General features: G+C 35.3%; 1 protein-coding gene across 1 annotated transcript; it reads left to right on the top strand.

The window, feature by feature from the left end:
• Window positions 1–5,817: 5,817 nt before the first annotated feature.
• Window positions 5,818–14,845, top strand: LOC132745673 (loricrin-like). The gene is made up of 3 exons (XM_060734632.1): window positions 5,818–5,870; window positions 13,815–14,092; window positions 14,145–14,845. Exons 1-3 carry the CDS (start codon window positions 5,818–5,820, stop codon window positions 14,843–14,845), a joined length of 1,032 nt encoding a protein of 343 aa, XP_060590615.1.
• The last annotated feature ends 234 nt before the right edge of the window (window positions 14,846–15,079 follow it).

The following is a 15,079-nucleotide window of genomic DNA, read 5'->3' as shown; positions in this document are numbered from 1 at the left end:
TTCGACTCAGATAGTGATATTGTTTAAAGTTGAAGACAGTATATAATTCATCAAGAACAGTGGAATCCAGAATTAAGCCTCAAATGTGACTGATTTACTATAGAACAAAGAATACGAAAATTCACTGGGCCGAGTCCATAAATAAAGCTTTCAAAGGAAATTGTTTTTATTGCTCCTTGTGAGACAGACGCTTATTCCATATGAACATTTGTGAAATTTCTTTACATTTGGACTTTTTAACCGTCCGCTTGGCTCAATAGGTAGAGCGTTGACGTTCGAATTTCCGGACGGTGAAAGTCACTTTCGTAAGTGATTGATCATGTTTTTTTTTTGACAGTCATTTGCACAATACCCTTGCACTGGCATGTACAGAAGTTATCAGTTTCCTTGCAAAATAAAGATAACAAGCACTAGTAACCTGCCGAAAGCCTACCCAGGAACCGATGCGGTGGCTTAACTGTACAAGTGGCTTACTTTCGTGATTTCGGAACCACAATCATAGATTTTTAGAGATATCCCCGGTATAAACAAAACGTTTTCCTTATCAGAATTTTAAAAACTTACCAACGTTTTATTTCGAGTTTCTTAATACTTTATGAACAGATCTGGTCAAATCCATTGCAATGAAAGAATAGTAATGTTTATAAAGTTCTTTGGTTAACGTTACCTGTATTGTGTGGAATATGTTCATTGTTTGCCATGAACAAAATGAAATATTAATAATTTAGAATTCGTTAACTGATGAAGTAATCCCATAAATACAATTAATGGGTGGCATAGATTTTATGTTACCGGTACGGATTTTATGTAACCAGTAAGGATCTTACTGTAACCGGTACGGATTTTAGGTAACTCTTGTCAGGACTATTCTCCCTTCTGACCACAGCAGTTACCTCCCTCGTCATTTAAGGTTTAGAAGTACACCGCTTTCTTGAGAGAACCGGTGTGTATACAATGGAAGCAAAGGCGCCATAATTTCACCATACATATAAGTAATTTTTACCACAGACGCTTGGGGGTTCAGATCCTGCCCCACGTGATACGCCCCTGTAAACACTCTACCAAAACTATTTTTAATATTTAAACCGATTGTACATCTGTTTACAACGATAAAAATGGTTTCAAACAATTTTTACGTATATTGAAAAAAAGTACCGTATACCATCAAGTCTCAATAAAGTAAAGATTGCAGACTCCAAAATGTAAACACGATACCCTTGTATAATAAAACCTTTATAAATCATTATTAAATGAACCTTACCGTGACTTTTCCGGTGTAAATCAATAGAAAATAGAATTATCTCCTAGATGCAATCAGAATAAACATTTATACATCTCATTGTAATATGAAAATCCACATTTAATTAAAACCGAAAGTAAATTTTGCGTTCTGTCCAACCAATACGAGACCTGAGCCCGGCTCTGCGTGGAGCGCTTGTCAAGCCGGTATCCAAACGGTGTACATACTTTCGACCATTCGGAACTGCCTCGGCCATTATCTACAATATTGACCTCGGAAACAATACGGATTGAAAGTAGTTCTACCACGTGGTTTACTGATGTAAACAGAAACAGAGATAATGTAAAACGAATGTATATATTTGACATCTAATGTCTGTTCCGGTACTCTTATGCTTGAAAATATGTCCGACAACAATTTGTTATTTAAATATGCCCTCTGATGTTCAATTTTAAATAAATCCGAACAAATGTCAACAGGTTGGTAATTTTCTGTACTTCCGGGTTTCACAGCCATATTATAAATATATAAATAATGTATTGTTTGCTTTTGTACCTATGAATTCATTATTTCAGGGTGGACTTTTTACTAACATTATATTGGAAATAAACGTGTCAACAACTCCCAGCATTAAATTACTATTTGTTTACATGTTTAGTTTCTTAGCTTAGGTTAGACCGGAATACCGCATCCGTTCTGTGTATTCATACTATTGTGTTCGAGGCCCTTATCCGAAGACTGACGGAAAGGGCCGAGTAGTTGCGATTGACTTTCGACTAGATATCTACTCGAGCATTATATCCTCATGTCCAAATTAAATATTTAAATTGTGCATTATATAGAATTAAAATAAAACTTGGGAAACAACACACTGTGCATCTTGGTAATAGTTTTATTACAAATAAATGTCTTTTAAACGAGCGCAAAATACGCGGGACATGAGGATATAATGCTCGAGTAGATATCTAAGTCGAAAGTATGTACACCGTTTGGATACCGGCTTGACAAGCGGCTCCACGCAGAGCCGGGCTCAGGTCTCGTATTGGTTGGACGAACGCAAAATTTACTTTCGGTTTTAATTAAATGTGGATTTTCATATTACCAATGAGATGTATGAAAATCGTTTTATTCTGATTGCATCTAGGAGATATTCATTTATCTATTTGATTTACACCGGAAAAGTCACGGGTTAAGGTCATTTAATAATGCGATTTATAAAGGTTTTATTATACAAGGGTGATCGTGTTACATTTTGGGAGTCTGCAATCTTTACTTTATTGAGACTTATGGTATACGGTATTTTTTTCATATACGTAAAAATTGTTTGAAAACCATTTTTATCGTTGTAACAGATGTACAATTCGTGTTTAAATATTAAAATAGTTTTGGTAGAGTGTTTACAGGGGCGTATCACGTTGGGGGGCAGGATCTGACCCCAAGCGTCTGTGATTTTTACCCGACAATTGGCTTTGAGAACCCCAAAGCTCGTTTCCGCTCTTCTAGGTACTTGTTAAGTTTCTGGTTAGGTCTCATCAGGGTATTGTACAAACTGGCCTATCCACCATGCGGCCGGTTTCCATGGAAACGTCAATACTGCCGGCAAAGGTCTTCCGGAAGTGCGAATGGAGGAAATCAGGACGCGGGGAGAGTGGTCTAAAATGGTAGCTTATAACACTTCTATGTCCGGATAATGACCTAGCAAACATGGTAAAACAAAGATAAACTGATTTAAATAATCTTTCTTCATAATTTTTTACTGTGAAAAAAAATATGTACAGATCTAATATTATATATTTCAAAGGGAATGGAAAATTGTAGGTAATTCACGAATATTTCTTTGTTATCTACGCCTAACAATAAAATTTTGAAGACTTTGCATACTGACTCATATAGAATATAAACACTTCTTCGCATGTTTTTTCCCCATAAAGAAAAAAGTACAATAAATGTAAAGAAAAAATAATACTGTCATACCATGCCAGGGTAATGGCGCTGATTTGTTGTGGTGCAGTTATTACTGAGCGGCAAAAACACGTGACTCCCAGCCTTCTTCTGGCGCTAGTGCCAGTTCCGTTGGAATCTAAGATAAGTGTTCGCCTGGGTACCATAAGCCATAATTAGGCAGTATGTCAAATGATTCAATTGGCATCCAAACCCACATATCTTATCCCATCTTACAGACAAGTTTCCGTGCTTTGGAGCAGTCTTTCGGATGCTTGTGTTTAATGTTTAAGAGTTATTCAATTAAATTTCTTTTCAAAATATAAAAGCATATAGATCTATAAATAGTAAATGATAATTTCATAAACATAGCTATACGAAATGTTTCAAGGATAATTTAATGTCTATACAGAAACATCAAGGATTTGACGGAATGGGTGATACACTGAAAATAAAAATGAATTGAACCAACGAACGAACGAACGGAACGAAACGAAGGAACGAAGGAAGGAAGAACGAACAAATGAATCAATGAATGAATGAACGAACGAACGAAACGAACGAACGACGAACGAACGAAACGAATGAATGAATGGAATAAATGAATGTATGAATGAATCAACTAAATAACTAACAAAAGAACGAAAAGAAAAAACGAAAAGAAACGAAACGAACGAACGAAACAACGAATGAATGAATAATGAATTAATAATTATTTGTTGTTTTATTTTGAAAAATTATACATGGTTTGTGTACAATACTGATTCTATTGGGACGATTACACAGCTACAAAACATATATCAGAATCGGGTTTTTACCTATTAAACTAAACCATGTGTAAGACCTCTTTGTCTTACATTGAAAAAATCATTCGTTTTGGTGTCATATCAGAAATATGTTACTTCGAGTACAATATGGATTTGATACTTTTGGACTCTGAAAATGAAATCAAGGGAAAGTGTTTAATATAGATTTAATATGGAATTTTAGAATCGGAAAATGGAACAAGGCTTCGAGAGGGAGAACAGTATGCATTTTGGTACGTTATTTTCGACTAGGGGGATAAAAACAAATTGATAAGATTTGGGATGAGTTACGTTTTTAAAATAATATGGAGCAAATGTTGGAAGTTCATTGGTTACATTTTTTGAGGTGTGAAATGAAATTGAATATATCAAATGACAACTCATGTAATGTTCTACATTTACCGGTAAAAGATAAAAAATGGCTACATTACCTGCAGAAATAATAATCGTTTCTGCACAAGTATTCCGAGCATCCGTGATTGAAACGTACGCCAAGCTTCAACATTGTCAGCTGTGTTTCCAAATTTCAATAAGTCATTCTTCAACTTTCTAAAAGTATCAAAAAGAAAATATTAATACCGAAGACAATCGTGGCTTTCATCTAGTAGACCATTGTAGACAGAACACAAGCGAGTATACTGGTCACTTATAGGAAACGGACCTTAACTGACGTCAGTACTGATTATCTCCTTAAAAAGGAGCTTAATTAACACCAGTTCTTGTTAGTTTCAGGAAACGGACTCAAAATGACATCAGTTCTGGTTAGTTCCAGGAAATGGACGTTAGAACGGTTTAAATAAGCTGCAAACTGTATTTGCGATACAGCAGTCATCAGTTATAGTTATTTAAAGTGAAGTTATCGGTGATTTGTTCACTTTTTCCAGGGACTCTCATTTCCACGATGATTTATATTTGTATAAATAGACAAAAATATACATGTATATTTTTTATTTGCGCAGTTTAATGACGTAAAGTCCGTTTTTAATTTTATTAAAAAGGGAAAAAAAAAATAATTTACTTTTTAACCGAACTTTTAAATGTGAAAAAGTGGGCTGCATTTGCAATTTTTCTTTCTTTGATTTTGTTTTAAAAAAATTCAACTCTGACTGCAGATACATCCACAGGTCACCTAATACGAAGCTTATATCTCGTCTGGCATCCTCGTGCTCAATTGTTGGGCTATTTAAAGCGTCTGCTCGCATGTGATCAGACACTGCAATCAAAGAAATTGAATTACGTTGAAGGTATGGAATATACAAATGTTCATATATGATTAATTAAGACAACGTAAAAATGTTTTTTTTTTAAAATAAATGATACACGTAATGCTGCCCTCACACATAAACCACGACCTTACTGCGACCTGAAAACTAGTAAAATAGCATTTTTCTTTCGAAAATCGTTGGTTTTCTTTCAAATTTCCAAATTTCTCTCGCAGAAATTTCTCTCGCAGACGTCCGGGGCTCTTGCAAGTCTTTGGTTCACGTTACTCTTTCTCATGTCCTCAAATACGACCCTCCTACCCATGGCGTTTCCACTGCGACTGTATGCGTCCCCAGGCGACCCCACTGCGATCATCGGCGACCCAGCTGCGACTGTGCTATGTTCCTGCGTCCTTACGGCGACTTTCTACGACGACTATTGCGTTGTCCGGCGACTGTCCGCGACTGTACGACGAACCTTACACGTTTTTGCACCTAACCCATCAGGACTCAGCGAAGAACCAGAGTTTTCTGCGACTGGTTTTGTGCAATGTTAAAAATATTTCGCCGACCCCCTGGGGACCTTGGCCCTTTTTTTCCTCGCTGGGTCGCTGCCCCCTTGCGCGTCATGGGGGAACGTCCCCCTGCCCCGGGTCTAGCAAGGTCCAAAAAGGAAACCAAGTAAGGGTCGGGGAGGTACTGTGGGGGAAATTTTAATACCGTTTAGGAATAAGGCGACATTGCGAACTTAAATAAAACCGGAAAATTCCTTAAAAATGATAATTGGGTACCCCCAATTTAAAAAATACCTGCGGGGGTTAAACCACGAAAAGCACGGGTTTTGGTTTTTAATGTAAAAAAATTTTCCCCCCAAAAAAAGGGAAAAAAAAATTTTTCCTGTACAAATTTTTTGAAACTGTAATTTTTTTTTTTTTGGTGCAGAAAAATCTTTATTTTAGATCACCTTTTTTGGGTTGCCCCAAACTTTTTGAAGCTAGGGTAAAGGGCTATACAATAAAGGAAAGAAGGGGGGATTTTCGGGGGGGCCAAAATAAACTAAAACCCTTTTGGTTTAAAAAGGCCTTGTTTTTTAAGACATGTTTTGTGAATAAAGGGTTTTAGCTATCAAAAATTTAAATTTTTTTCAAAAACAAAATCTTTTCTTTTTAAAGAATCCCCGCACAAAGTTTTTTTATGTTTTTATAATTGAAAGGAAAAAAAAGGGAATTTTTTTCTAAAACCCCCAAAAGGAAAATGTGACTGTAATAAACTTATACATACCCCTTATTAAGGGTCAACCACCTTTGTAAAAAAAGTACCCTTGCGATGAAAAGGGTTTTCCCCCTTTTCCACTTAAAAATGCCAAAAAATAATTTCGGGAAAAATTCCCAGCAGTGCAGGGTACACAAAAAAGTATTTTTATATGAAATTTGTTTAAATTTTTTTAAAGGGATTTAACAAAACTTTCCTTTAAAATAGAAAAAGGGCCCTTTTTAATCGACTTCTTGCAAAAAAATCTAAAATAAAGGGGCAGTACACCCCCCGGGAACATAAACAACAAAAAAAGGGGAAACATGAAGTTTTTTTTTTACAAAAAAATTTATTTTTCTTTGCCCAAAGTAAAAATTTTTCGGGGTTTTTATCCAATTTTTTGATTTTTAATTTAATAACTGTCTTTTTTTCTCTAAAAAATTTACCCCTTCTTACGATGCTGAGGACGTAGTTTCAATGCGGTTTTTGAAACTTTTGGGAAGACATTTGTATTAATTAACCCGGGACAGGTTGAAAATTGGGACCCGCTTTCCTTAACAAAACCAACATAGTTTTTTTGGCCCAACAGGGACCCAAAACCCAGCCTGCCCCCGCCCCATTTCCTGTTTCGGGAAAAACTTTTCGCAATCAGTTTTTTTCCCTTGTTTTTTTAGGGTTTTTAAAGCGAACATTTAAGGATGACCTGAATCAACTGCGTTTTGAGGCGCAGGCTGGTTCTAGACCATCGGTCGAAACCCACTTATGGTTTGCGGGAACGCGGCTCAAATTTAAGTTCTTTCGGGGCAAAAATTTTCATTCAGAAACAACTTTTTCCATTCTCAATTCATTGCAGTAATTAGACTTTATCTGGTTTCACGTATTCGTCTTATGTCAATTTACAGTTAACAAAACCTTCCTGATTCTATGAAGCACATTTCAAAAGAAAAATCAGGACAACAAATTCACCCAAAATTTATAGCGGCGGCATGCCTTTTTTTCCTGAGGCGTGCCATAAACCTTTCATCATAAATTTCCATCTTGCAACTTCAAAAAACCTTTAACCTAAATCAACACTGCTTAAAATTAAATAAATAAACCGAACAAAATAATAGTAAAAATGTAATTTACGGTTAACACGGAGATGTCCGAAGTTTTACGGTAGCAGCCAACAATTCAGCTTGACCGGATAATCTCGTATCCTATGGCTTTTAACTGCCCTTTTACTGCCTTTTTGCTGAATGTTAAAGTATGCTTTACAAACCAATATCCAATCAATCACACCAAATTTTATTCATTTATTTATTTATCTATCTATTTTCTATATTTTTGGGGTCGAGGTGGGTGGGTAGGGGTACTTTATCTTCTTTTTGTCGGGTGGAGGAGGGGCCCGTTTGATGTGATGTCGGAGGGGTTACCAGTTGTTGCTGTTCTAGCTGTTACATTATCTGTATAGAAAAACCCACTATGGCGTCCTAGTATATAATATTTCCCTAATATTTATAAATTATCTCTTTAAAAAATATAATTTAATAAAATTGATAAAAAAGTCTTACCTTAATATGAATTCCTGGAATTTCGCATTTTCATTTTTAAGATTTTTTAATCTTTTGAAGGCATGCTGAATCCGGTCCTCTACACTTTGGTAATGAACTATCATAACGAAAACATACAATATTCCTATAAGTGGTAACAATGTTAATATCTGAAACAAGTTCCTGTTGTATTTACCCAGTCTAGCCATTGTAATGTATCTTTATTGCAATTATTCACACACGGTCGGACACGCTATATAACTAATTATTATTATTTGCTCATGATATTTTTAATTGCATTAACTTTCATGATAAATTGTACATTATTGATACAAACTATCTGATTTAAATGTGTTGGCAAGATACAACAGCTGTTTGGAGGGAAACATATTAACTCCACATCTGTATCTGTTTATTATCGATTAAGAATTACTTTTTAATAATTGGAAATTATTGTACAAAAATGTATCTTGATATATCAAGGGAAGTGATACGAACGAAGGAATGAACGAATCGCAAAATTGGAAAACAACAAAACAAAGATAATAACAACAACAAAAAATATAAACTGCAACATCAACAACAACAAAAACCAACACGACCGCCACCAACATCACCACCACCAACAACAGCATTACAACAACAACCACAGCACCAAAAAAACCCAACAAAACAAACAACAACACATATTTGGCCACCCCACGAAAGACCGTCGGGGACATTCAAGTGAGGAATACTGCTGTGCTTAACGATCTTCTAGGATAGAACATACAATATCTGTGACTTAATGAACGAAGGACAGGGAACAAAAAAATAACCTCAAATGAAGAGCAGCCAAACTTATTACCCATAAATTTGACGAACTCCACAAAAGCTTTCAAAATGTATAGCCGAAATGTTCACTTTGCGAAGAGCTCGCTATTGAACTTGATTTAGCAACTTTTATTTTGGATTAAGTTAGTCCATACGTGCGTTTTTTAAAAATAAATTCTTCCAAACCTATGTGTCCGTCTGAAGCAAAGTTCCTATCAAGAGTATGGAATGCCATTTTGTAAAACCTCATTAGAACTTATAACTTCATTAAGTATGATTTAGTTACTCCAAAATCAAGAGAAACTAAATGAAAACCTTTGTTAAACCTAATTAGGGGAAATGAAAAATCTTGTTTCGGATCTTGTTACTCCAAATTAGAAGAAATGATAAATTCTAATTAGACATTTATTACACTGAAAACGAGTTTAAAGTCGTATTAGGAGGTATTATAAACTTTGTAGAATTTTTAATTCCTAATTAAAAGTAAAAATGCCTAATTAAGACTTTTTGTCAACACTTTGTGTAACTAGAAGTACCACAATTTTAACATTCTCCTAATTAATCTTCTAATTAAGCTTTTTTAACTCCTTAGTTAAAAGTAAGAAACTCCATATTAGGAATTTAAATCTCCTATTAAAACTCATTTTTGAAATTTTCGACCGTGCGACCACATGGAAGAAAATTGACCGTGCGACCACATACACGCATCACAGAATTCCCTTCTGATACGAGAACGGGACAAACAGTTGTCCGCCCATAAAACAGGCAGACTGAAAATATGCCTTCTCACATTTGTTTATAAGAGGGCTAATTTTCACTGTTCATTTGTCGAAAATAGATATATATACAACTTTAGTTATGCAAACCAAACGTGTTTTTAGTTTGCGTCTTTTTACAGATCGCCATGCGATTTTAAAAAGATCATATATAATTTGGTCTGAATATTTTGAGTTTACAGTTTTTCTTCTGCTTTTTTATTTTATGTACATGATAGAATTCTTCCGTTTCTGCAAAACATGCAGTTTCAAAAACGTTTTTTTATATGCATTAAAGTTGGGAGATATGTTTCACACTTATACAAAATATTTACCCCCGGGCTACAATGCGCATGTCTTTTTGTACACGACTAACCCACTTGTAATAGAAAATGTTATATAATGGACTGCAAGAAAAGATAGATTAAACTTGAGTAGCCGACAGTGTTTACACTGGTAAGACTGAACATATTAGCCACCTTAAAGACACAATATTCCACAGAACTGATTAAATAATAACTCCTTTAGAAGTTTTAAATAATTGTCTTAGGGCATGTTAGATCCATGTTACCTGAAGAAAATAGCGGCAAATGTAAAATAATATGCAATGAAGGTAGCAAAATGTAAACAAAGTAATATTTTGAGTCCCATGTGATTCCCCCCCCCCCAAAAAAAAAAACAATAGAAGGAGACAGTTCAGATAATTGGCCAATGAGTAATTTGTTTGAAACTATAAAAGAATACAAAATAAAATAAAATAAAATAAATAAATAAAAAGATTTTGAGAAATTAAAACGGATGTAATTCTGAGGCATAATGTGCCTTTAACCTACTGAATTTATGAAACAGGCTTTTCAGGCTCCCATTATTGGAACTGTTTCCACCTTGAAATATCAAGACAGGTAATCACTCAACAGTATAGACCCTGACCAGACTAAACGGGTGTTCAGGTAAGGTTAGCTCTTTACTGGTTAATTCATTTTGGATCCAGCCGGGCAAAGTTGCAGTGTTGTTTAAAGTTGTCATATTTACAGAGACAATTACGTTTTAATCAAGCGCGACGGACTAGTTATCTAAGATGTGGCTATGTGGTTTCAATCCTGTCAGGGGCAATCATGGTTTTCCTTAGCAAGAAAACTTTAAAAGTACTACAACATTTCGTGAAGTTGGCAGCCTAGCTGCCTAGCGGCATGAAGTTGGCAGCCTTGCAGTCCGAAGTTGACAGCCTAGCAGCCTGGCAGCCTGGCAGCCTTGCAGCCTGAAGTTGGCAACCAACTTCACGAACATATCTACAACGTATTATCCGGTTTTCGATTAAAATGTGTTTGTTCTTATATTCTAAACTACTACGTAATTAAAATACTATTGAATTACTAATATACAGTTTTCATTCTACACAAATGTACCTATATGGCTATATCATTGTAGCATACGCCTTTAAGGTTTTGTTTGTAATATTTTTTCAAGACGGACAAGTTATCAATGCGATATGTGTATTTTATATTTTATTGACTTATGACATATACATATTTGTACAGAATCATAAATACAGACCATATGATATAATTATTACAATGTCATGGAAAGGTAATAATGATTATAGTCATTTGAATATGGAGAATCTTCTTAAGTCTATAATTCAACAATTTATGATTGAAAATAATTTAATTGATTTAGTTAATGTGAATTCATTCTAAGCATAAGCAATGAATGGCATACATTCCGATTTAACAAAGAATTTGTTACAGAGAAACGTTCTTAAACACAAGTGATACAGATTAACAGTTCGAGTTACAATATACACATGTAGTTTAAGAAATTAAATGGTAATCATGTATTTTAGAAATTAAATGGTAATATTTATAAAGTCATATCGACACTTGGTCGCAAAAATAATGTACTTAGCAAGTTCTATTAATTCATTTCATTATTTTCATGGTCAATCTGTCACTCTAAACCCGTATAAAAATTTAAAATATTCTTGTTACTGGAGAAAGGAATAGTATCTCCAGTCAATGGGACAGTGAGTTCACCGTGATGTAATTGTCCTTATTTGCGTTATATCAATTTACTAACTAAATGTCTAATCTACTTGTTGTAATCAGCAAATTTTACAAATCTGTCATCACACCAGCAGTCTCTCATAACTGGAGCCCGTATGACGTGTGTGAACCAGGAAGGCTGGTTATCTAAATATGTGTGTTTTTTTCGTGCACTAATTTGTACTACTTTAATCATAACCTTTAGCATTTCATATTTTATCGGCCAAATAAACCCTCCCACTAAGTATATTAGTATTCATTTTTTTAAAAGAGGGTTTAAACACGGACGCACGAAAATGACACCAATATTTGTAGTGTTTTCCCTATGGCGGGACAAAATGATATAAATTCGAAACTACGGGAACGCCATCATTCTAACATGTTTTCGCGATGATGGTTCGAGAGGTTGAAAAACTAAAACCCAACATTTTTATATCTGTAGCTTGTTGTGTTTTCGAATTTTCATCTTTCACCCTCGCTTCATTGAAAACATGACGTTGATCAGTTGTCAAAAAATTTGAACCCAGTCTGCACCCTTTACACTTACAAATATCTTGCGTGCACGTATCTTTCTAGTGCAGCGGCCTTTTACGGTTTCTTGACCAAATGAACTTTAACTGTGCAAAGACAAAACTCTTCCTGTTGTAGAAACGCACGTATTCTAACGTTCAGAATTTAGCTCAATCTATTTAGCCATATCTTACACAGGTCTTAAAATTTTCATTTACATATAACACATTGGAGATGAACTTTACTCAACCTACTTATTGATAGGTTTGGTTCAGAAATAAGTACATTTCTTTTTAATTAGAAAAAGGCAAACAATTATGTTTATATTTTTTAAATAATGGTTTAAAAGCATGTTTGACGATCAAAACATGAAGAAAATAGAACTGAATGTGTAATTATATGTCGTAAAAAGCAGCCAAGTATTTAAACTTCCATAAAATACTCAATCACTATAAATGTTTTTGCAATAGAAATATAACGCAAAAATACATGTGTCTACATGTATAAGGCGTGGTGCTTTCACATGTTTGTTTTGATAGATATTTTGGCAATTATTTTGCAGTAGTAAGCTTTTTAAGTTATATTTCAAATTTAGAGATATGCAAATGCCTTAACATATGATATAAAAGCCTGATTTTGGTTTCGATAAAATAAATAATTATTGATATTTTATTATATGTTTTCTTTCTTGTGTGACGCTTTGTTTTTCCTTTATTTGCTTATAAGTACATGTTTTAAGAAATAAACAGCAAACAAACTTTCTACATGTATATCAAGTTCGCTTTGAGAAATACTTCTGTAAATATCAAATATTGAATTAGATTCAACAAAATTTCAAGGGGGGGGTGGGGGGGGGCGGGGTGATGGTGCTTAGTAATACAGTTTAAAACTTCGTTCGCTCGAACTCGGATCGCTCGAATACCTCCCTTCGCTCGAACTCATCGCCCAGTCCCGGCAAAATTCCTATATAATATATGTTGTTCTACCTCGGATCGCTCGAACACCGATCGCTCGAACTCTCGAACCTGATCTCTAGTCCCTTCGGCAGAAATATACAATGTAGTTAACAGACCCGAATCGAACAGAGCGGACGAATCAGGAGTCATTGGTGGGGGCTTTGGCTCGGGCTCTGGCCTAAGGGCAAAACGTGGTGATCACAGAAACAGGCCAGTCTTCAAAAAGACCGAACCATAGACAAAACAAAAAACAAAAAGATGTACAACGCAAAGGAACTGTCCATAAAACCTTTAAATTATGATAATGAAATAAAAACAGTTAAAAGTATCAAATATCTTTGTTAATCTATGTTTGTTTTGTTGATTAAAAGTCATATTAATATATTACATTAATATACGTAAGTAATTGATGAACTAAATAAATTATGGTTTATTCAAAAAAGGACATTTTTATCTCTGGGAAAAGTAAGGTCAGGAAGTAAACTTCAATGTGAAAAGGCCAAGATAGTGACCCCGAAGGTCCCATAGTACATTGTTTACTTATGAATACTGTAAAGCTCGATTATTTTGCGCAAAACATTTTTCACCACCAGTAGTAGTGGTAGTGGTAGCTGTAGTAGAAGTAGTAGTGGTAGTTGTAGTTGTTGTAGTAGTAGTAGTAGTAGTGGTAGAAGTGGTAGAAGTGGTAGTAAAGTGGATGTGGTAATGGTGGTGGTAGAGGTATTAGGTAGTGTTGGTGTTAGTGGTGATGGTGGTTGTATTGCAGAAGTAGTAGTGTTGGTGATAATGGTGGTGGTGGAGGTATAAGAAGTGGTATTAGTAGTAGTGTTGGTGATAATGGTGGAGGTATAAGAAGTGGTATTAGTAGTAGTGTTGGTGATAATGGTGGTGGTGGAGGTATAAGAAGTGGTATTAGTAGTAGTGGTGATAATGGTGGTGGTGGAGGTATAAGAACTGGTATTAGTAGTAGTGTTGGTGATAATGGTGGTGGTGGAGGTATAAGAAGTGGTATTAGTAGTAGTGGTGATAATGGTGGTGGTGGAGGTATAAGAACTGGTATTAGTAGTAGTGTTGGTGAGTAATGGTGGTGGTGGAGGTATAAGAAGTGGTATTAGTGGTAGTGGTGATAATGGTGGTGGTGGAGGTATAAGAACTGGTATTAGTAGTAGTGTTGGTGATAATGGTGGTGGTGGAGGTATAAGAAGTGGTATTAGTAGTAGTGTTGGTGATAATGGTGGAGGTGGAGGTATAAGAAGTGGTATTGGTAGTAGTGTTGGTGATAATGGTGGTGGTGGAGGTATAAGAAGTGGTATTGGTAGTAGTGTTGGTGATAATGGTGGTGGTGGAGGTATAAGAAGTGGTATTAGTAGTAGTGTTGGTGATAATGGTGGTGGTGGAGGTATAAGAAGTGGTATTAGTAGTAGTGTTGGTGATAATGGTGGTGGTGGAGGTATAAGAAGTGGTATTAGTAGTAGTGGTGATAATGGTGGTGGTGGAGGTATAAGAAGTGGTATTAGTAGTAGTGTTGGTGATAATGGTGGTGGTGGAGGTATAAGAAGTGGTATTAGTAGTAGTGGTGATAATGGTGGTGGTGGAGGTATAAGAAGTGGTATTAGTAGTAGTGTTGGTGATAATGGTGGTGGTGGAGGTATAAGAAGTGGTATTAGTGTTTGTGTTTGTGATAATGGTGGTGGAGGTATAAGAAGTGGTATTGGTAGTAGTGGTGGTGATAATGGTGGTGGAGGTATAAGAAGTGGTATTGGTAGTAGTGTTGATAATGGTGGTGGTTGGTATTAAAAGTGGAAGTAGTAGTGGTGGTAATTATGATGATGACGATGATAGGTAGAGGTGGTAACAGATTTAAACGACAGGACCAGTGCAGACCATGATCAGCTTGCACATCCACACCGTCTGATCATAATCAGCACTTATACCTGAGTGAATGTGCGCACGTGCAGAATGACGTAATCAATTCTCAGTGACTTTCAAAATGGCTACTGACGTTGAATGAACTGTAGTCACTTGCACACA

The sequence above is a fragment of the Ruditapes philippinarum genome, unplaced genomic scaffold (genome assembly GCF_026571515.1).
Source record: "Ruditapes philippinarum isolate M1 unplaced genomic scaffold, ASM2657151v2 ctg102_1_1_1_1, whole genome shotgun sequence".
Lineage (NCBI taxonomy): Eukaryota > Metazoa > Mollusca > Bivalvia > Venerida > Veneridae > Ruditapes > Ruditapes philippinarum.
Note: the sequence above shows the minus strand (reverse complement) of the source record. Positions and strands in the feature narration are given on the sequence as shown.

Bases quoted from the DNA above. Each gene is read 5' to 3' on its own strand.
- LOC132745673 (XM_060734632.1), top strand. From the start codon at position 5,818: ATGGGGGAACGTCCCCCTGCCCCGGGTCTAGCAAGGTCCAAAAAGGAA. The intron at 5,871-13,814 runs GTAAGGGTCGGG...GTTGTATTGCAG, and splicing joins AGGTCCAAAAAGGAAACCAA to AAGTAGTAGTGTTGGTGATA. The intron at 14,093-14,144 runs GTATAAGAACTG...GTGGTGGTGGAG, and splicing joins TGATAATGGTGGTGGTGGAG to GTATAAGAAGTGGTATTAGT.